The following is a 24,041-nucleotide window of genomic DNA, read 5'->3' as shown; positions in this document are numbered from 1 at the left end:
ATTGAAGGGAGACTGGCCGAGATAATGGGTAAAGGAATGAAAGAAGAAAGGGGGATAGATGAAGGACTCACTTAAGATGGTAATGCTGAATGCACTAAAGGGAGGGAGAAGGGAGGGAGGGAAGGAGGGAGGGAGGGAGGGAGGGAGGGAGGGTGAGGGGAAATGGAAGGGTAGGAAATCGCTCATTGGGGACGGTTAATGTGAATTGGGCTTGGAGTGAAATGACAACTTCTTGCGTAACGGAACCGAGCTGAGCGACAGCCTGTGTGTGTGTGTGTGTGTGTGTGTGTGTGTGTGTGTGTGTGTGTGTGTGTGTGTGTGTGCACTTGCAGGAATGTGTGTGGAGAAGAGATGGGAAGTGTGAGTGTGAATGAGCGAGAGAGAAAGAGAGAGAGAGGTGGTAATATAGGCAAGCAAAGCTTTAATGGGGCGGAGAATAACGGAAATGGGGAGTAGGAGGGAGGAGAGGGCTGAGAAAATGCTGCGCTGTGTGCAAAGCGAAAAAATTAGACGAGGAGAAGAGGCATAAACTGTGTCGCTGCATATGTATCGTTTTCTAGTCGTGTGTCAGGTCCGTTCAAGCTCTTCCACCTTGATTGATAGCCACATGCGATCAAAGTGAGCCTACTTCTACTCCTAAAGGCCTCTGTTTCCATACATGCCTTTTTCACCTGCGTGTACTTCAGTGTGAAAACTTACGAAACAGCAGCATGCTGGCGTTGGAAGCCCCCAGACGGTTTGAGGCGAAGCAGGTGTAGTTGCCAAAGTGTTTTTCTGTCACATTGGTGAAGAGCAACAGCGAGCGCGTCTTCTCGTTTTGGATCCTCAGGGTGTTGTCACTCTCTACCGGCCTGGGTGGTAGTGGTTGGGGAGCAAGGAGCGACGGATTGATGCAGGAAAGAAAAAAGGGAAAAATGGTGTGACAGGAAAAGACAGTTAACACAACATAACATCACACCTAGTGACTCAGCCTGCAAAAGAGCTTTTTTTCCCTCTCTATCTCTCCAGAGACATCTAAGCAACCCCCCTCCCCTCCTCTCCTCCCACCAGCTCTATCTCACCTTGTACTAATAGTGAAATCTAACAGTCCATAAATAACAGAGGCCTCCTGCTGGGGCCCATTATACTCTATTAACAGCTCTCTCTGGCTGGAAAAAGCTTGTCTAAGTACTTCTGCGTCTTGCTTTGCCTGATGCCAAATCACCCTGACTCTGCGTCGCTCTCTGGGACCTTTTACAAACTTGGAAGGACAGATTATGTGAAGGTAATAGAGAGCAAATACATTCCCAGCAAGATAATATATCTCCAGAGATGGCAAAACATACACAATTATCTCAGACCCACTCTAATGTAAAAGGTTAGGCTGCGTCCACAGTCAGCCGGCAGAATGTGTGAAAATGCTGTTTATGTGTGAAAACGATTAGCTTTTTCCTTTTGTTTTCCTCTTTAAAATGTCAAAAGGATAATCAGTTTTTCATCCTCTTTGGTTCGTCTTAAATGATAATTTGTAGAAGAAAGGGAAAAATAAAGCCCTGTCATTTAGCAAAGTCTCAGTGGGTTAAGTCTCTGCTCTGTTCCCTCCTTTTCTCAGTGATAACCTGCTTTACTGTGATTTTTTTTTAGCTGAATTTAGCTGAACTCACAGTTTCACTTTTCTCATTGACAATAGGAAAAATATAAGGATTGTAACTGATTGAGAAGTTTGTAGCTTTGTTTGGAGTCCTGTACATTTTTTTTTCTGCACCACACCAAAGTCTTATATCAGCCTACATGAGAATTAAGTTTGTCTGAATTTGAGGAAAACACTACAAAGGCCTGATTTTCTGATGGTTCCAAAGATTATCTGCCTTCCTCTGGTATGAGGTGTGTTAAGAGCACAGACTGTATAAAACATGGACGTAGTATCCGCGACGTCACCCATCTGTTTCTGAAGCGCTGTTTTGAGCCACATTGCTGCTGTCGAGCGATTGTGACATAAAGAGGCGGAGTTTGAGCCTCCTAGCCAACAGCTACAGTGTTCCCGCCTGCCAATCAAGTCAGTTGTTCCTCTCATTGGAAGACTCGTAATCTCAATATCTTTGAAATTGCTGCGTTAGAAAAAAATTCACCCCCTCACAGTGTGTGCTGATTGAGAAATGAGCTATCCAGACTACACTTGTTTTTTGTACCAGGCTGTAAACATGTTTATTTCTGCTGTAAAGGTCATCTTTTTTGAATTGTTGTGTATGTGGTTTCCGGTACTTTTGGAGCCAGCCTCAAGCGGATCCTCGATGAACTGCAGGTTTTAGCACTTCAGCATTGGACTCATATTTTTAGACCGGAGGTTGCCGCTTGGTTAAGAGGGATTTCACTTTCCCTAATCTGTTTGGAAAACAATCTGACCATAACAATTTGAATTCCTGAATATCAAATATGTTGAATAGTTATAATCAGATATCCTGTTGTGTTGGGGGAAACCCTGGGGACAGATGAGCACAAACTTGGTGGAGTGTCACATGGAATAGAATGATAGCCAATCAGGGAGCAAGCTGACTGAAGACAGGAGCAGAACAACTCATGGCAACAACAGTTAACTCCAGCGGCTACAAGTACTACTTTCCATCTCACCACAATCATCTCTCTCTCCCTCTCTCTCTCTCTCTCTCTCTCTCTCTCTTCATCTCCAGCTATCCCTCTTTCAAACCCCAACTCGGTCGAGGCAGATGGCTGTCTATCATGAGTCTGGTTCTGCTCGAGGTCTCTGCCTGTTAAAAGGAAGTTTGTCCTTGCCGCTGTAACTTGCTAATGTTGCAAAGTTTGCTGTTTGTAAAGTGTCTTGAGATAACGTTCGTTATGATTTGGCCTTATATAAATTAAGATTGATTGATTGAGTGATTGATAAACGGGAAGTATAAACTTAGATGGATGTCAGCAGGAGCGTCGCCAGACATTTTGGGCCCCCTGAAAAAATCTTACATCACCATCGGTCCTCGTTTTTGGGGCCTCTGTCAATCTAAAGCCTAATTTTCCTCCCTCAAACCGACCCCCTGGATGTCAGAGGCATAGGACTAACTTGTTTAGTTTTCTAGCAACAACACAAGTGTTAATACGACATGTCTTTTAAAACATACCACAAGCCGACTGACAGGAAGAGGAGGTGGACAGAAAGTGCAACAAGTGGATGTACTACATAGCTTAGCAGCTCTCAATGTTTAGCATGGAACCATCCTGTCATCTGCCACGTTTGTTTACCCTAAAGTCACATTTGACTGTGACAGATTTTGCAAGATATCCACTTCTGAGTGTCAGGGCTCCAGTTGTTTGTGAATAGAGTCTGTTAATGTGTGGTGTGCTGTTTTGGCCATATTGTTGCTCTCCACACTCTATAAGAACAAAACTTTTAAAGTGAGCATTATTTAAACATTTTAAAGTCTTTGAGTGTGGGACAGGCTTTAGACTAACCACCAGATGTGTGCCACACACACTTTCTCACTGTTTAGCATTGCATTTTTGAGTATAACATTTAATCGTATGTGAGTTTGTGAGCTAAAATAAGCAACAGCTGGAACTGCAGCTCATGAAACCGAACCAGAGTCAGAAGGGCATACATTTTTCACCCAAAAACTACGTTCTAAGTGTTTTAATCTGTTTAATTACTGGGTCTGTTTGTTTTGAAGAGGAGGAGAAAACAAGCCGGGCTCCGCTTCCTGCATCGCTCTGTACAATGACAAAGCTAAAAAGCAAAAGCGCAGAGTCGACTGAAGGGCTTTCTCGACTGATAATTTGAATAGTTCACTTTCAGTGTGCAGCCTCATTTAGTGTGAACTGTGTCACCTTACATCTATAGCCCCAAACTGTGTCAGAGCCGGATTACAAAATAACTCAGAAGCTCAGTTTATAACAACACCACCAAAATGCAAACCCTGTGTTTTTATCTCCAGGGCATTTTTCAAACAGCTTCATTTTTTGGAGGAAAAAAAACGTTGGCTTAGTGAGGACTAAAGGCCACAGAGAGAAAAACACTCATTTCATGTTTAACTGGATTAGGGTGGTAATTATCGGAGAAAATAAGCACTGAACTCTTTGATGGTCTCACCTATGGTCATCTCTGTACCACTCGAAGGCAGCTGGTGGGACCGCCATGGCTTCACAGCGCAAGATGGCTGTTTTACCCAAATGTGCTGGCATGTTTTTCATTTCTGTGATCATGGGAGGGTCTGGAAGAGGGGAAAAAAGGGGAGGAATAGGGAATGCAGCAATTAGTTTACATCTTATCTAAGGGAAAGGTTGCGTTAGGTTGGCATGGGGTTGCAAACAAGGTGAGAAAAAACCCTGGAGAGAACAGAATTAAGATTTATGTATTCATACATAATAATGCATCCACTATAATTTACATAAATTATTAATACACCTTTGTGCTATAGCATGGGAGATTGAATTATCACCGCTGGGCTGTTGGGTGGTGCCGGGAGATACTTACAGTTAACCGTGACCTTAACCTTGTGTTGATCGGGCGGAGCTACTCCATTGTTGGTGATACATTCGTAGTCCTCCGCCTGCTGCCTCTTGATCTCTGTGATGTCCAGGAACTCCCCCTCACTCACCAGCCCATCTATTGACATAAAACATAGGTCAAAGGTCGCTATAAATCTAATGCAAGGTGACTCAGGATGCTGATTTAGGGCCTACTATCTGAGATACGACTGCGGGCGGACTGATGCCCGACTATGAGCTGAGATGATTTAGCAGCATGAGGGAGAAACAGAGGATGTATGAATGAAGTTGACAAAGCCACAGTGAATGTATCCTTTGATTTTTGAACTTCTGTTTTGGGGCCTGAGTTTTGCATTATGGCAATTGCGTCTTGTTTTCTGGAACATTGCATGATGGGTATTCAGTGCTTTATGCTTGTCTGAGCTAATAAGTCACTTCCATGATTGCCAACCACACTGTACTTGCCATGCCAGTATGCTTACCCAGCATTATAGTTGAATCAAGTCTAAAAAAGATCAGAACCATCAAAATGAACCACCTGCTGACTCAAAAAAAAGCTATTTATACCACAAACTAATCACAAAAATATTCACTGAGGTTATAAATCGACTGAGAATATATGGAAGTTTTGTCAAATGGTTTTATCTAATTATCTAACTTCCTTTTTCAGCTTGTCAAGTCAACCCCTGTTGGTTATAAAAAAAAATGCAGCTTAAAGCACTTCAGCAGTGGTCATGAAACAGCTTTGGCGCTGGTTTGGCTTAGTGGTTGAATCCCACGCCCAGTGTACAGAGGCCATAGTCCTTGAAGTTAACAGCAATGTTTCAATTCCAACATGTAGCCCCTTGTAGCATGTGAGCCCAGTTCTCTTTTGGCCTAAAGCCCAAAAATAAAGTTAAAAATAAAATGCATTATCCACTTCTTATACTCAGGCATCAAAAAATATAGCATGTTACAGCATATTTAATATTTAGAAGTCAAGCACTGGTGGAAATCAACAACATGACATACACAAGACTATAGTCTCATTTAAAAATTGCAGTCGGATTACATACAAACAATAAAAAGTACTGTTAAATGCATGAAACTGTCACATTAAAGCTCCAGTGAGGAGTTTTTAGCTGCTTATAATGAGAGATGGGCACACGTTTGTTGATCTGTTAAGAGTCAATCAGCAGTGTTACTTTTCTAAATTAACTTTCAACGTGGGTGTTAATCTGAAAAATGATGTTCGTCACATTTAACTTCCGTTGAATTCAGTTTCCTTAACGTTATCATTTTTGCATTAAAAGTTATCACACTGCTGACACATCTGTATCATATATATCTGTGAAAGAAGTTAAAACTTCTCACCGCTATGTGGCACCACTGTGCCGGTGACTGACAATGAAGACATGCAGAGTTTATAGTCCATTTGTTTCCTGAGAAAGAAGAAGGATCCAAACACTACTCTTACATAATAAGATGGATCGCAGATAACTTGAGCAAGAGCATACATCCTTTGTAGATTGGAAGTAATCCATGGATCTTTATGGATATAATGTGTCTGGATGACATTTTTTACTGGACTTGGATCGTGGGAACCCTTTCCAGCAGGAGGGGGCGAACTGTCTGACTTTCAAAAAGTTTTAATGTAGACGTTAATGTTCACTTCCTTTAATTTTGAAAATAATTCACTGTGATCAAAGTTAACGTCTTTGTGCCCTAAAGAACAGACTGATTGCTATGATATCCTGCATAGCGAAGAAATGCATCCTTCTCAGATGGAATCAGCACAGACACCCTACATTTAGCCTGTTAAAACAAACTTTGAATGAAACCTTACGTCTGGAACAATGCACATACACTCTGAAAAACAAGGGGGATGTTTTCCTAAAAGTTTGGCAGCCGCTTATGGACCTCAGACATCCACCCAGCATGGCTGGCCATGCTTGGACTCAGAGTACAAAAAAGATATTGTAATATGACAATGGTTTATATATTTGCACTTATTATAATGTACGTATTTGTGCTTTACAAGCAGTTTTTATTTGTTTTATTTATTTATTTATTTTTCCCTCTTTTCCCCCTCTTCTTTTGACTTTCCTCTCATGTTTGTTTTTCGCCTTGTATGTTATAAATTTGGAAAATAAAGAAAAAGATAATTTAAAAAAAAACAAAACAGATTGATAAGTGATAACTTTGATACATCAAAAAGAAGAGACTTATACAAGCAAACAAGACCATTTGCAATAAGATTGATAATATTGGAAGTTGTATTGCACTTAACCGCTGCAAGGGTTAGGTGTCAGACCAGACGATTCACTGCACAGTGTGAACAGCCTTTATTTGACTTCTCCACAGTAATTATTCTCAGTGACTGATACATTTGACTGTAAACATTTTTGATCAGAAAACATGCCTTACACATGTACAGGACAAATCAGCGAAGATACGAGGTATCTTTTTTTCCACAAGGGGGCGCCAACATAGACACAAACATGAAGTTCTTCACAGGAGCTTTAAACAACAAAACAGTCCTCTTATTGTATATCAATCTACAGTTTGTATTCTGGTATTTATTCTGACACGAGAAAACAACAACAAGAGAATATTGCACTAAAAATATAATGACACTTCACATCCAACAACCCCTCATGAAATATCTGTAATCCAGAAAAATGGATTACATTCAGTTCTATTTTTCCTCAAGACCCTCGGTCTAGGCCTCAGGCTGGCTTGTTCAGTGAATAATGGGTCAGTTGGTGAATATTTTTATGAATGCAAAGTCAGTAAACATGATTTGATAGCACAGACACCATTACTTTACTACTGTCAGGGGAAATTGTAAGCTCTGCTTCCAAGCAGTAGCCACAGCAGGAGGTGACGGCTATTTCACTACATTACGCACTGAGAGGAAATATTTGGCTGGTATTTGATGTTGACAAAGTCCCAGGTTCCCTGAAAACCAAATTAGCCAGTCTCGCACTTTCACATTTATTTTTTTTCCTCAGGCGACAAACAGCCACAGAATCTCTTCAGAGGGGAGAGTTGACAGGACGGCCCACGAGCTGTTGCTGCTTCATGTGAGGGACTGGATGTCGAGAGTGTTATTGGACCGACGGTGGCAGAAAAAGAAAAAGAGCAGCAAGAGAAGAAGAATGAGAGTGAGAGCGGCTCCCTCTCCCCACCCTGCCTCTCTGCAAGCCTCAGCCACCAGCTGTCTCACAGCCTCAGAAACCATTAGGCCTCTTTTTTCCTTCCTTTTTTTTTTACCCCATTAAAGGAGTCAGACTGTGGAACACGACATAATATATAATCTCACCACTAACAAGGGAATCCAGCTCTTAAATTGCTGCTCACTTTTCCCTTTCAAAGCCCCCCCTAAACATACACACAACCGCTGTCAATCAGTGAACCTTTACTTTCTCCACAAAAACACACAAACGGCTCCTGAACACAACACTGGTGCAAACACACACTCAAAAAAAGACACTAAACGCCATGATTATTCCTGTCAGAGATTAGAGCAGCGCTTCTAATTGAAGATTATACTGGAGGATTATTAGTGCGGCTACTGAGCTGGAGACGATTATTTGCAGCTGCTGCGGCAGAAGCTGAGCGGCGAGCGACAACCGCGCTGATGGCTGCTTTTGCCACCGGAGCGAGTGCAGACAGGCAGGCGCTGGGTGATGGGGATGGGTTGGGTGCGGCGTTATTCACTCTTTCCATTAGTCTAATAAATACAGCTCTCTTGTGACATCTCTGTCAAGCAGGCGGAAAACCATACTTTGCCATAGGGGAAAACCGTGGCGGCGAAAAGGGAGGAGAAGATGGAGTCAGACAAGTAGCAGTGGAGATATTATACACAAGGCTGTTACAGATGACTTCCAAGAAATAAAAAAGGACAAAGAAAATAAAAAATGAGAGCAATTTAGCGCCACAGAGAGAGTGGTAATTTGCAAGAGATACTCAGAAGGAGACTGAAAAGGATATAGAGATAAAAAGAGAGAAACCAAAAGAGGGAAACGGAGGGATGTCAAGTCAGGGTTTCGACATGGCTGGTTCATTCATGAACTTTTTCATCCCCAGCACCTGTGTGTGATGTAATATGACATTCCTTTCACTCCCCCCCGTCTCCATCCCCTGAGATTTCTGGCCCAGCATCGCACACGTCTCTTCACTTCGGTGGGAGATGATATCTGACTGGAGCTGGCCCCTGGCACTCCTACAATGGCCTGTAAAATACAGCTCCATCAACCACTTATGGCTTTTGAAGGAGCCTGACTCCTGACCACCAGAGATAGTTGGATTGCACCTGAGAAGAGAGGGAGGTGTATGAATGAAAGTAGGGGGAAAAAAAGAGGGATCAGGGTTTCTGGCCTGCCCTACAGTGAAACCGCTGCTCTATTTCCCCGGCAGCACTTTGAGTTTGGCTAGATCATCAGGACACTTGATTTCTCGGCTCCTCTTATCCATTTTCATCACAATAACTACCGAAAAGGCAAAGAGGTCAGATGTTGGGTTAAAACAGAGATGAGCGGAAAGGCTGACGGACTGCAAAGGCTGTCATTTAGAGGAGTGAAGAGCTGAAATGTGTGTTGATTTGCTTAAATGATGCTGCAGGAGAATTCAATCAAGGAAGTCCAGCTTGCCCTCCACACACACACACACACACACACACACACACACACACACACACACACACACACACACACACACACACACACACACACACACACACACACACACACACACACACACACACACACACACACACAGAGAGAAAATGACTCCATTGTCAAGTTAGATCCCTGAAAATGATAACATCCTGTTTCTTTGGGCATAACCGTGTTGGAGTTTTGAGGCTGATTCTATTAAAACTATGTTCTCTTTCACATTTTCTTATGTTTAACAAATTGTATGAACACTGGAAAAAATGCCCCTCCAAAAACAAGAAAAAAAAAAGAAGATTTTGTTCTGCCAAAAATCTGCCAATAGAACAAGTGAAAATGTTCTTGGTAAGATTTCTTAAAATAAGACGTAATATTTAGAAAACTGTGATCTTAAAATTAGCAGGGAAAACTTATTTTAAGTAATATTTTACCAGTATTTTAAAGCTTAGTGTCTCAGAATAAACCAGGAATGATAACAATTAGTATTTTTTCACTCAACAAAAGATTTTTGCACTAAAAAATTTCATGTCAACTTCTTCATGTGAGATATATTCACCTTCATTTGAGTTGTATTATAGCGGCACTTCTCTAGGTTTAAGACCATCTTGTCCTTGAAATAAGATTACAAAGTTTAATTTGAGCGTTTTAAAATATAATGTCTTCTCATAGTGAGCTGGATATACTAATATTCAGTCATGTTGTTTTTTTAGGATAAGCCAGCTATGCTCAAAAGTAGGTGTTTCATTGTGTGCATGTAGTTTGAGGATGTATATTTTTTATCTGATTTAGAAGAAACAGTGCCTGAAAACTGTATTTCTTTCTCTTTTTTTTTTTATCAATGGAGCTGTTTTCTGATAGATTCTTCAATAAAATGCATTTACTTAAATCAAGTAAAGGGTTCGTCTTAAATCCAGATTATCGGTCTTCTACAAATAAGATCTCAGCTTGAAAAATGTATGAAATGTAAAATAAACCTTGTTTCTTCTGAATTACAACTCAAAACAAGATCATTTCAAGATTGTTTGACTTAACAAGATATTTAAGACGTCTTAAAACAAGTCCCTCTATCTATCCAAAATGTTACTTGTTAAATAATTTTATCTTAAATCAATTGGGATAAGACATTTTGACTGAAAATGAGACAATTTCACTTGGTAAGATTTATAGTTTTTGCAGTGAAAAGAAGAAAAACACAGACCAACCCTTTTCCCTCAAACATGATACACTGTGTCTTATTGATCTGCTGTGAAGGCCTCCAGTATCATCCAATAACATCAGAAACACATCAGTAGTCCACGCTCTTGCAGTGTGTTACATGTTTCTTCATTACCATAAAAAAGGCAGTGTGATTTATATTCTATCAAAAGCACCGACACAGTGCTGCTGTAAATGCTCACCATTGTTCTTAATCCGCGGCTGAAAATAGTCCCAGACTACAACAACATTCACTCCTCGGCTTGATGCAGCAGTGCCGGCCTGCTATAGAATAGTATGTGGCATTTTCTAAAATTGAATTGTGTATTTGGGACCGGTTTCCAAAAGATTTATGTCTTCAGTGTGAATAAATGGGCTTTGGGACAAATGTTGAAGTGCAGGGAAGAAAGAAATGGACTATCGCTCTGCTGATTCTGTTCTTCTAAAAAGATCACGTCATCCGAGCTTTAACCTTTAACATAAGCACATAACATTTCTCATAAAAACCGAGTAACATTAATTTGATATGATTAAAGAATTGTGTATTGAGCTATTTTACAATAAATGGAGCGACACCTGTGAGCTACTTCAGGCAGCCAACTTTAAGCTGCACTGATTCTACACTCGACATGCATCATTCTCACAATCACCTGTCAAACATTTCTGGTCTGGTCTCTCCCTCTGCTTGGTCACTGACACCGCTGCCCTGCATTAGTGCCGCGTTCAAACTTTCAGACCCACCACCTCCCCAGCATCCACTTATATGCTCTGACTAAAGAGTTTAAGATATTATCTGAACACTCCTTAAATACTGCATGTAAATAAATCTGCAAAGACTGATGAGGTTGAAGCCTAGATGCCAAACGGTGACGACATAAGGACCAGATTTTTTCAGCTATTTCTTCTCTCCTCCCAAACCTGTTGTTGGTATATTCATGAGTGTACCCACACACAAACATACACATTCTGCTAGCTCATCTCTCATGCTGCAGCTTTAACAGGAACTCTTCTGTTCATTATACCTGTCTGTTTCTGGATTTTATTTGAATGTCTGCTGTTTGAATTTGCCTAAACTGACAGCCAATTTTGCCCAGCCCTTTTCCTTCTTCTTGCTCAGTTTTTGTGCCCAGCTTTAGGATGTAGTTTGGGGTACACTACAGGGGTAAACTACAGGGGTGTAGTTTGGAAGAGGGTTCAGGGGGCTCACTGAACCCCCTGGAGACCGTTGACAAAAATGCACAAATATCCTATTTCATTTTTGTTATAAACTGAAGTAAAGGTTTATTGTAACTCCCTGCTCTGAAACAATAATTCATACAAATACATAACTTATTGTGTGACTGTGATTATTCTCTTAAATCTGTTATATGGTAGCCTGCAGTCATACTCTTATACACACTCATTCCATTAGCTCACAGACAGTCTGTATAAGACATGAACGTAGTCTCTGTGACGTTATCCAGTGCTTTCTAAAGAGAGGTTTGGAAGCCCAGCAGCTGTGGGGTTCTGCATATTGAAAATGCTGACTCAACATAACTTTCGATTTCACAAGACTCAGGCAAAGAGGTGGAGCTACAGCTAGAATGCATAATCTATATGCCAACTCAGACCCTAATTATGCAATTTTTTTTGCATACATTTTAGTTTTTGTATTATCCAAGCAGCAACCTCCGGTGGCGAGAAATGAGGCCAATGTGGAAGTGTTCAAAACTGCAGTTCCTCGATTGTCCACTTGTGGCTGGCTCTGGAAGTACTGGAAACCACACCAATTCTAAAAAGCAGTACTACAGCAGTACAGCAGAAATAAACCTGTTTACAGCCCGGCACACACTGTATGGTTGGTGAACTTTTCATAACTCAGCAGTTTATAAGATAGTAAGATTACAAGTTTTGCATATTTAGAGTCACAGTTGACCTGGTTGACATGCGGGAACACTGTAGCTGTTAGCAATGAGGCTGAAAGCCTGTCTCTTTACCTCAAACTAGCTTGACAGAATATAGGTTGAAAATCCTCCTTCTCACATGTGTTGACTTCTTAGGGAGACCCCCCCCTCCCCGTCCCCTTGCATCCTTTCATTCATTCAAAGCCTGTGTGCCTGCGTGTGTTTTAACGGATGGCATGTCGAATGATAAGGCCAAGATGCGCTGGTGTATTTAACTGAATGAGACAGAAAGCCTGTATGTCTCTGAGCGGGTCACTTGATGGATGCCAGTGAAAGTGAATGGCTGCGACAGATTGTATCTTCTATCTGCTTTGGTGAAGATGAAGGAGGCGGCGCCTGCAGTCAGCAGCACAGGGTAGCATCACTATCTGTTTGTGAGGAAGGACTCTGGGAGCTATATGGTGGTGAAGATGCAATGGGGTCTTGGAATTCTAGCAGGTCTCTGTGTCACACAACTCCTCATGACACACACACACACACACACACACACACACGCTATTTTTCCACGTAGACTCCACCCCTGCTTGTTTCTTTACGCAGTCTCTGAGTAATGGGGACAGATGGTTGGCAGCTTCTTGCTGTTTCTTTGGGCTCGTCCATCCCTCCCTCTTTTTCCACCGCCCCTGGTCCCCTGCAACTGATGGCTTGGTTGCAGAGACTCCCACAGAATAGCAATGCAGCCCCTATATCTCTCTCTCTCAATTCCTCTCTCTCTTTCCAAGCTGAGGGGTTACAGGGTGGAGGGGAGGTGGTGGGAGATAGCGGGGGCGGTTGGAGGGAGGATTACTGCTGACGGAGGAGAAATGCTGTAGGCTTGCAAGTAAGGACAACTCCACAGTCTATGATGTGAGGTGTGCGTTTGCTGCAGGTGTGCATTCATGCATGCTTTTATTGTCTCCTCTCCTGACTGTCCCCGCCTGAGGTTCTGCAATGTGTACGTTCAGGAGCTATAACTGTGCAGAGAAGGACAATGCATGCAAAGGGACAAACAAAGATGAGGCGAGGAGGAACAGACCTCTGAGCGAGCTCAAAGCTGTCTGATACTACAGCAGAACTGTATATGTTGTGCATTTATTGGTCTAACAGCACGATTACATCATGTTGACTAGTTGTTCACAGTGACCTATTTATTATTGCTGTCTTGGTGATGCATTTGATCCGTGTTGTTTCTGCTGTCGTAAAGCTGCAACTCAGCCAATACCGGTGAGTGTGTGTGTGTGTGTGAGATAAAAATGCCTTAATCAGTGTTTCAGTGACATTGATGCAATGCCAGCTTTATTAAAAGTCCACTATCTGACTTTCAAAGTACTGAAATGGCTCAGTTTTTGTTGTCTGGTCTGTCATATCTCCCCATGAAAGACTAGTTTATAATAAAGTTCAATCAAGTGGATTTTGCATTGTTTTAGCTTGTTCATTTGTGCCAAAATGAAAGCTATTTACACAAATCAGTGAAGGGGATGAAAACAAAAAAAATGGCACATGGCAATACTGGCCCATTATGAAACAAAGCTACATGTTAAAAAAATGTATAGTAATCAAGTGACAAACCACTAAGACTAAAAAATGGAATCTACATGGAAGTGCCAAAAGGTGCAGTTGCTGTAGCATTCCGTTGCTTAGTGCCGCTTGAGTGGCTGCTTGTTGCAGCAGCTCTCTCTTTGTTGTTCCTTTTTCAAGTTTTTCTCATATCTGTTTAGTCATCTTTGTATTTTGAGGCTGTCATGACTTTTAATGACTCATTTGTTGGCCATAGACACCAAACTTTCTATGTTTGCAGTGTTTTTTTTTTTTTTTTCAATTTTTGTTCCTGTGTGTGTCCGGAGATCCTGCTTGTAACCTTGGTAACACTGTTTACATACAAGATCAGCTGCTAGCATCCCGTAGCATGTTGATGCTAAACAATGCTAGGCCCGATGTTCCCTGCAAGCTGAGGAGAAGGAGGCAAGGATGACGTGCTGGTATTGAGGTGCAAGCTAAAAAAGACGATATCAACCTGTCCTTCCACCCACCGTTATGGGGAATGTAAGATCTATCAACGATAAAGTGGACGAGCTAACCAGCACCAGAGTAGCATCATGCTAACAGAGCTAACACCAAACACGAACGCCACATTGGAAGGATTTCATCTGCTGTGGGATATGAAAGGAGAGCGAGACTGAACTAACTGGGGAAGAAGGCCAGCTCAGTCCTGGACCCAGTGGAGGTGGTGGCTGACGGGAGAATTATGGCCAAGCTGTCGTCTTTGATGAACATTTGTTTTCAATATATATTCTTGTTCAAATTATTGTACTGTAGGCCCACACCTTTTTTTTCCTGCTGTAACTTCATGAATTTCTCTGTTGTGGGAAGAATAAAGGAGTATCTTATCTTATCTTATCTTTCCTTACAAGGCCACTAGGGACCTTTTCAAAGAGCGAGTCATTATCATAGAGTCCTATGTTGCAATGTTAGAGCAGAGTAAACATGTTTAGAGATGGATCCAAGTAATCATCATGCGTCTTTTGTTAATTTCACTATAAACAAGTATTGCTGAGTAAATTTCTCCTTCACTCACCCTTTTGTGGCTTTATGTGACCAGTGGATGCTGCTAGCTGACTGCTTTGTGTCACCATAGACTGTATAAAACATGGACACAGTCATAGTGATGTCATCTATTGGTCTCTGCTTTTAGGGCTGAAAATGCTGACATTAATTTACTTTTGGTCAACCAAGCAGAAGGCAAAGAGGCAGAATTAAGGCTGCCCCTTAGACTTCTGGCCCGCCTCTCAGTCAACTCAGCCACTCTCCTTAATTATGATACAACAGAGAGATACGGTATGCGATTCAGACCCCAACTGTTTTGGTATCAGGCTGTAAACAACATTAACTATACCGTAAATTCTGAGCATTTTAATATGGGTGCAAAAGGGATCTCCTTGGCTCTGGAGCCAGCCTCAAGTGGACACTTGAAGAACTGCAATCTCAGGCACTTCTGCATTGGCTCAATTTTTTTAACACCCAAGGGTGCCACTTGGGTGTCAACTGGCCTTATGCTAGTTCCTAGACTTGAACTCTCAGCTGTTTTTGCAGTAATTGAGTTTGCTCACACAGCAAACATTTTCCTCATTACATTTATGGAGGAAGTTGATTTGCTGTACAGCTACATCCTGCTTTCTTACGTTCACCCACAACTTTTTTTTCAACCTTATATGTGTAAGCAGTAAGCAGCAAGTCTGCTCTGTTCAATGAGACCTCTTAGATTTTTAAATCTTATCAATAAAAACTCAAGAGGCAACATAATAACACACTTTGGTTATCTCTAATTAGTTACCCACTAACTTCAGCTTGAGCATGGGCGGTAGCTCCTTGGCCAAAGAGGTTTTGGCCAAGGAGCCTCTTTGGCTCCACAAAACAAGGATGGTCAAGACCATAATGCAAATTTGGGGCTCCAAAACAAAAGCAACTTACCTCACATTGGCTTCATCCATTTCTTACATCTACTGTGTACACAAGGCTTCCCCTGTCACTGAAAATTAAACAATGTGTGCGTCTATGACATTTTGTGCCATGTACGTGAATCGTTGTAAGCGCAGAAGCCCCAGGGACATAACAAGCCAAGACAACAGAAACAACAAACACTATAAGAGAAAGCCACATAGGTCAAAAGAGACAAGTAGTCTTTTCTGCTTGAATGCCAACAATTACTGCAGTAAAATACACTTAGGAATATTGAGTCATTGCAGAAAACAGTAGTTTTTTGTGTGCCAAACAGATGAAAAAGCACTTTCATCACAGTTGTAATAAAACCTTTAAACAAACAATCTCTAGAGGCTACATAATGTTTATTTATCTGACTCTGGACTTTATTGGTGACAAAAATGAGAACTGATTGAGTATAAAAGGTGTGCTGATCAAACCAAATGGTTTAGACTTCATCCATCAAGCTGTGCTTTCTGACCACCCCGAACCAGTTCTGTTTCCACCCACCAGTGGCGGCTAAAAATAGCAGATTTAATGCCAAAAGCGGCTGTTAGCGTCAGTTGGCATCGTGATGCAGGTTGACAGGGTGGATGAAGACAGATGCTGATGATTACAGGTGGCGCGCTGGGGATAATTATGTATAATGTGTGGTTATTTGGGACACAACATTGGGATGTAGGGAAAATACACAGGACTGTGAATTCAAAATGGGGACAGACTAAACAGCTGGGTTTAAAAATAATGACACAGGAATGGGGGATAAAGATGAAGACATAAGCTGAATGCTGATAAGGATGGAAGGAAAAAAAAAAGACCTAACAGGGTGGGGGATGAATGTGAGGACTGAGGAGATAAAGGTGAAGCTGCGAACAAGAGATCTGGATCTGAAGACAAGCAAAGAAGACAGGGTGGCTTACATTTCTGGTCCTTCCAGGTGACGGTTGGCTCAGGCCGCCCCACTGCCAGACAGTAGAGGTTTACATTCTCTCCTTCGTTCACTGACACGTTTTTTGAGATGTTGACGATTCTGGCCGGCACTGTGAAGCAAGAACACGCTTTTAAAATATGACCTCAAAATCCCCTTTTTATATCATACATTATTGATGAGGTATGGCCTTACAGCCTGTTAAGGTGCTTAAAGTATGATGCAAATCCCTGCTCTTAAGACAGACAGGCAATCAGCTGATTAATGATCTGTGCCGGAGTGCTTACTGAGCTGTGCAGCAATATGCTTGACCGTCTACTTAAAATGCACTGAATTCTAAAAGGCTGCAAATGGGCATTTAAATCTCCTTCTCCTGACATCTAATCTAATTTGATCTTACAAAGAAAAAAAAACAGAAGGACGTGTTGGAGCTGGAGTTTTTTTTACTTCTACTTTTAGAAGTGAGCGACTAACCCTGAATACCGTTTTGCCAAAAGTTTTACAGTCTTGAGTGCTATGCATGTATTTAGCTTGATAGCAGGATGACCCTTGAATTTAAATGGCCTATTATCATTGTTTTTAATGAGCTTGGCCCTGAGATTGCTTTTTTTGCAAGCGACACACCAAGGATCCTATTTTTCTCTATCTTGCTGGAGTTGAATACTTGCAGCGATAAGGCCCAGATTGGAGTGGCGCTGAAGCTGCTCCTGCTTGATTTACTGACTTGAGGGTGTAATTATTTTGTGTGATATCAAGCTAGGGCTGAAATTGCAGGCAGCTTGGAATTAGGTATATATGTCCAATCTGTGCCAAGCTTTGGACCCTGCAGACAAGAGTGTTTGTTTGGCTGCAGTGTGCTGTGAAAACTCTGTTAGTAAGCTGCTGACATTGTCTCTGCCACCTGTGAGATGTGAGCCAGACCTAGTGTTTCCCGTTCCAGCAGAATGTTCCCAATATATCCTGTTAAAAGTTTTCAGTTTCATTCTGCTCGTGATGCATGACTGCAATCTGCACAGCACACACTCTGGAATATGCATAAAATTGAAAAATGCAAAGAGAAAAGGTCTTAGATCTATCTTCTTGGTAGCCCTGTGCCAATACATGTTGTCACTCAGGATCAGTCAGACTCTCACTCACTTAGTGGCTGACTTGATGACTGAGACCCAGCCGTGGTCCTGCACTGTCAGTTATTTAGTCGGGCAGTTGGACAGCCTCCTTGTGTACCTCATCTCCTCCACCAAAAATCCTCATCCATCTGGTGTGCCTCACTTTGTGTTTCTTAAGACAAGTTACCCTAACTCGCCACGTGGAAATAATAAATAGGATTGGACTTAAACTGACTTCCTGGTTATTTGTCACCTGCAGTGTGCTCGCTTTACTGAAGCTGCACTAACACACACATACACATTCACAGGCCAACTGCTCTTTCAACACAATCAAGTAAATACTCTCTGATTTAATCATAAATAAGTACCATAAATGCCAAAACATCATACAACATGAGCTACCTAATCTATCTCACATCTTAAGTATGAATCATCAAAAAGCAACCAACAACTGTTTCCATAGAAAATATTAATTGCTTCCTCTGATGTCAAACCTCAATCACACCTAACAGACAGAACTGCACTTGGGTGAATGATGAAAATGCATAAATAAGCCTTTTAGGGGATGTGTTTATCCGGTTGCTTACAGTACCATTGGCACACACATTTTTTATTTTTGCAGCTGCAGTGGAAATTCAATCTGCAGAGTCTGGATGAATCAGGGAAAAGAGCCAGCTCCCCTAACTTGATACTGTAAACACCTTCAAGTTACTTCTAGCAGACTCCTATTTAGTTTCAACTCAGCTGCTGACCTTGGACAATGAGGTAGACGTGGGCGATCCGAGGCTTGTTGTTGGCCTGGAAGGTGCAGGTGTAAGGCCCCTCGTCTGTTATTTGGACCTTGTCGATGTGGATGGAGAAGTCACTGTTGTTGCTGTTGGCCAGCGTCACACGCTTGTCCAGCGACCACTTATCTGTCCCTGTGAACAGGATGTTTGAGCGGTTCAGCCAGGCCTTGTGGGTGACCTCCTCGTCGATCCGACATCTATAAAAGTGCAGAGTGATCAAAAGGTAAGGGGGTGGCACAAAAGTCAAGACAACATCAATTATATAACACAGTTAAAACATAGTGCCAAAAAAGTCACACCAAAAAAAACCAACAATACACAATACATCAGAACAAAAATAGTAAAACATGTTGGAGTAACAATGCTCCCATCTCAAATGCAAGACCAAAGAGAAGAGAAGAGAAGAGAAGAGAAGAGAAGAGAAGAGAAGAGAAGAGAAGAGAAGAGAAGAGAAGAGAAGAGAAGAGAAGAGAAGAGAAGAGAAGAGAAGAGAAGAGAAGAGAAGAGAAGAGTCTCCAACAATGAATTAAAGCATTGAAGGATGTGGGCTGATCTTATGGGAGCTCAAGGGTTGTCCCTACAATTCCTAAGAGACATGTCATTATTACAAGAGCCTGACCAATTTATCTATTGGCTGATACTATTGAGCTGATCAGTGCTGTAGTACTCCGGATTTTCAAGACTTGAACATGGACACTGATGATTTAGGTCCACACAGAGCTGTTCAGTCCACATTGAATGAACCCTGGTCCTTTTCCTTGGATAGAAAAGAGTGGTGTGACAGCTCATTTGAACTCTGGAGAACACCAAACAAGCTAATTCTGATCCACTTAAAAACAGAGGTTTCAACATGAAACATTTTCTTTGGTTGGTGCTTAAAATGGTGACATTGGAAAATATCTTCTTTTTGAGTATTTAGAAAATTAAGTTCAGCAGATTCAATGTTGTGAAGAACATGTGATTTGTGGGGAAACCCCCTGAGGTTTGGGGTAAGCCTGTAATGTTTTCAAAGTCTGGCCCTCCAAGTCTGTGCCTCAGTTTGGTGAGCCCAGTCAAAAAAAAGCCTGGCTCCTCCACTTCAACTCAGACTGGAGCATTGAAAGCATTCAGACCCATCTGGAGAGGAAGACTGAGACTTATTTATTGATAAAGACTATCCTACTGTCTTGTTAGATTTTTTTGCATAAAGCTCTAATAATTCATTTATTTTCAAACAAGAGTTGGTGTGTTTGTTTACCTCTATGTGTGTTCATGTGCTGTCTAGTTCAGCAACCCTACCAGAATGCTTGATGAGGTGTAACTAATTGTGAGTTTTACTTTAACCGATTTTACAGAAAATGCAGGCAAAGAGACCTGCAACATGTTTAATATTTAAATCTCCAGACACCTGATATGATCGGTCAAAATCTAACTCCAATAAATTAAATGTGTGGTCTGCACATGGAAAAAGTCTCACTGACAGATGTTGTTCATATAGTGGATTGTAAACAATATTAATAATGAGAACTTGACTCCAACTCAGACTCAAATTTGATTCTTCTTCTGCGTCTTGGATTTGTCCCAGACACAAGGTTTGTTGGCTTCACTACAACACTGAGGCTGATAAATGCCTATCACAGATACTGGATATCAGTATCAGCATACCACGCTTTTTTCTGATTCATGCGGCTATGAAAACTTTTTATGTAGAGTTTTCCACAAAACTCTCTGACTCTGTATTTCATAAATCTGCCAGCACTGTCTGTAACAGATGTAGCAGAGAATCACCGCTAGGCAGATAGCAGTTGCACTTCAACTGCTTGACAGTGTACAATAGTAGTGATGTCCAACGGGGGGGGGGGGGGGGGGGGGGTTATTACAAAGGAGGAATCCTTCTGAGTATGTTTGCATAGCCATGTAGCTGCAAAATCAATACAGAAAATGTCTGTTTTCATGGAAGCTCAAAATTGGCTATTGACTGCCATGTTGATGATTGTGCACATTGTTCCTCTCTGAATTCATTAGTGATAAAAATTCTCATATCGGCTGGACTTTAATCATAACATGCATCATTGGGACATGTATACACATTGAAACATCAATGGCCAATACAACATAAGGTATTGTAATAGCTGTGAGCATTCATAATCAATCCTCATCAATCAGCCAGTCTTTATTTTTATAGTACCTATTCATAACTGTTATTGTAAGACATTTTACATAAAGAGCAGGTTGAAACTGTAATATTTGTTATATTATTCACAACAGCAAGATAATATTACTACTGCAGCGTTTAGCAAGGAGCAGTGGCAAGGACAGACTTCCTTTTCACAGGCAGAAACCTCAGGCAGAACCAAACTCATGTTGAATAGCCATATGCTCTGACCATAATACAACAGATTTAGGTTTATAGTATTGAAATGTATAAAGTTTAATTCTTCAGAAATATACTCCTTCCTGGTGTTTAATCATCATGGGTTATATTACCTGTTGGCCTAAAATCGTCCCCATAGTTGTTTATTTGGTTGGAAATATAACCCACAGTCTGCTTCAACTCCTTTACTACTGATTAAAACCATTGTGGGACTCCTTGTGCTCTTCAGTTTAACCACACAACTCATTGTGTCTCTACACTCATTTATTCTGTTTTTTGTCTTTATTTGTCATCTGTCTGTAGCCCCCTGGGTAACTCAGAGCAAATGCATCACTCCTGTTTCACAGGTGGAGCTAAATAGGTCGCATAAAAACAGCTGAGACAAGTTTTAAAAAAGCTTGCAAACAAAGCATTGCACAAGGATTCACTTTATAAACCATTACTCAGTTTACAGCTGGTGCAATGTTCAAGATAACTTAAAAAGTAAATGAAGTTTAAGATGCAAACAGTTCAAGACCAGAGGTCTGTCAATGATTCATTAATCTAAAACTGGCTGTAAACTCAGACTCACAAGCAGAGTTATTATTTTCAAGTAGAAAAATATGCAGAAGAAAAAGGAGAGCTATTATAAATTGGTATATAATAGATCATATTGTATAATATATTAAATGCACATCTAGAATCTATCACCATTCTTGTTTCAGAAGGGCAATGCATGCCTCAAAACAATCTATGGCCTGACTTCAGTTCACATCTTGGCCACTAGATGTCCTTACCCAGCTTCAACCAGATGTGAGGACATGCTTCTGTACTCCTCATGTTTAATTGATATGACCTGGATATATTTCACTGTTGAGGTAAATCTTAAATCACCTGCCAAGTCAGAGGCAGTGACACCACAGTGCAGAACAGACGGAGTGCAGCTAAGTCTGGAAGTGCTTTACAAAAAAGTCACTCAGGCTTTGGGCTCATATTGAAGTAGATACCTTGACCTAAGGGCCAAACCACTTAACCACAGTCATAGAAAATTCAACAGAAAAAAAGAGCATTTCTTTAATTAAGATTTGGTTTGTGGCTGGTGGGTTTATGTAAAGAGATAAAAAAAAAAAACTCCTCATCAAAATGTATTATGTGTGTACAAACACTCCACTAATCTATTTTTAAAATTAATCACTTCTCCACTCATGATGTTGCTACAGGACTTCGAGCCCAGAGGAAATGAGCACTATAATAGCATCAAATGTGGCTCGTCTTAATGGCCCGCATCAAAGCTGAAACACCAGCAGTGTCTCAAGCACAACACAAGTATCTGTGCCACATGGGCAAAAGTAATTTTACATGAAAATGGAGTTTATCTATGATGCTCTTGAGCCTTTTGTTTGTCAGCTCTTTTGCTGTCTAATGCAGACAAAAGTTACACACACATCTGATTACAAAATATGTCCTTTCTGCTGATGAAGCTTAATGCAATATGCCGTGAAATCAAACTTTACTGCAAGTAGACTTTAAAGCGATGCCTCCCCCGACCCACTGTAGAGTTAGAAAACCTCATGGGGCTTAAAGCTGTACAAGCCTGAGGGGTCATGAGATGGTTCACAGAGTAAAGCTGAAAAACATATGTCTACCACAGAAGACAGGTTTATTTTTTAAGACTTTGATCTAATCCTTGTGTTTTTTTGCTGGTGAGTTACTGGATAATATAACCCCATTCAGGCTCGATAAAGTATCCTAATAAAACAAACACAGAGGGAATAATTAGCCTTTGGTTGAACCTGCAGACAGGCAGCATTGGCAGTGTTTGATTTAAACAGCTAGAAAAAGGTTGAGAACCTCTGGTTTAAAGAACTGAAGGGGATTAGCACAAACATGGAAAATTGTCTTAATGTTCTGAACAGAAACCTGGCATCAGAAATAAAGCTGGATTGTTCTCTTTGCCGATCTTGTCTTGTACATGTGTGAGGAGTATTATCTGACAAAAACTCTTATCCTAATTTCTTTTAACAGTCAAATGTATCAATCACTGAAACAGTACACGATCTGTTTCATAAACGTTCGTCCAAAATTATTCGCAACGGCTTTAAGGTTAAGATCTTGATGTAAGTTAATACCAATATTTCAGATTCAGATTCAGATCCAGAACACTTTATTAGTCCCAGAAGGTCAATTCAGTTTTACAGTCAACCTTTCCATAGAACAGAATATGCAGTAAAATGTGTAAAGGAAGTCTCTCCTGAAAACGTATTTGTGTCCAAGAGTCATTTCCCCATTTCCTCTCAGTCTTATCTGAGTTGAATTCACTGAAAAATACTCGACAAAAATGCAACCCATCTCTTCTTTAAACCCCAGCATGTTACTCTCTCAGCTGAATGTTTCCACAATATGTTTTTTTATATAAAACATTTTGGTATTTATGTTTAATAACACGATTGGGATCATTTCACTCCAAAATCGTAGAAGAAGAATTAGGGGTTAGCCAAAATTATTTCATGCAAGTGCTAACAATCTAGCTATTCTTATCCCTTCCCCCCTACCCCCTCATCACTTACTTTAGCCCTGCCTGTTCCATTGAAAGTTACTAACCATAGACCTTTCTGGAGTCCCTGAGCTCCCTTGTCTCGTAGGTCCCTCTGAGCAGCCGTAGGCATCCTCCTGCTGTGGACGTTCCAGACTCCAGCTGATACGGACATGCTGGACTCCAGCAGCAACAGCTACTACTACTCATCTCATCACTATCACCTCTCCCTCTGTCTCTTTTTCTCCTCTGTCCCTCATTCCAGACCCAACTCGGTCGAGGAAGATGGCTGTCTAACATGAGTCTGGTTCTGTTCATGGTTTCTGCCTGTTACAAGGAAGTTTTTCTTACCCTGTCTTGAAGTGACATATTGTACAGGCATGCTTCAGCCTCTACATTAAAGCCACTTGATGCTGTATTTCACCCTGCCCTGCATTTTATTACTGGTGATAGTTACAGCACTCATCATTGCATACTTTACCAAAAGGTGGGATGGTCTTCTCTGGCAGAAAGACGTGATTTGCATTTTTACTTGTTTATTTATAAAGCACTTATTGGAATGCTACCGTCATATTTATGTTCGATGCTAGTTTGGTCCTCTGGAGCAAAACATACCAGATCAACTGGTTGACT

The 24,041-nt window shown here is 41.1% G+C and overlaps 1 protein-coding gene across 2 annotated transcripts in view; it reads right to left on the bottom strand.

The window, feature by feature from the left end:
* iglon5 (IgLON family member 5) overlaps window positions 1–24,041 on the bottom strand; it is a 149,762-nt gene that overhangs the window by 5,566 nt on the left and 120,155 nt on the right. For both annotated transcript variants that reach the window (XM_034698233.1, XM_034698232.1), the window contains 5 exons: window positions 18,508–18,740; window positions 16,642–16,761; window positions 4,460–4,591; window positions 4,076–4,196; window positions 700–851 (listed from right to left, as the gene is read on the bottom strand). In XM_034698233.1, coding sequence (XP_034554124.1) covers window positions 700–851; window positions 4,076–4,196; window positions 4,460–4,591; window positions 16,642–16,761; window positions 18,508–18,740 — 758 coding nt within the window. The remainder of the gene's footprint in view (window positions 1–699; window positions 852–4,075; window positions 4,197–4,459; window positions 4,592–16,641; window positions 16,762–18,507; window positions 18,741–24,041) is intronic.

The sequence above is a fragment of the Notolabrus celidotus genome, chromosome 12 (genome assembly GCF_009762535.1).
Source record: "Notolabrus celidotus isolate fNotCel1 chromosome 12, fNotCel1.pri, whole genome shotgun sequence".
Lineage (NCBI taxonomy): Eukaryota > Metazoa > Chordata > Actinopteri > Labriformes > Labridae > Notolabrus > Notolabrus celidotus.
The sequence above is the reverse complement of the archived record's forward strand: the minus strand, read 5'-3'. Positions and strand labels throughout refer to the sequence as shown.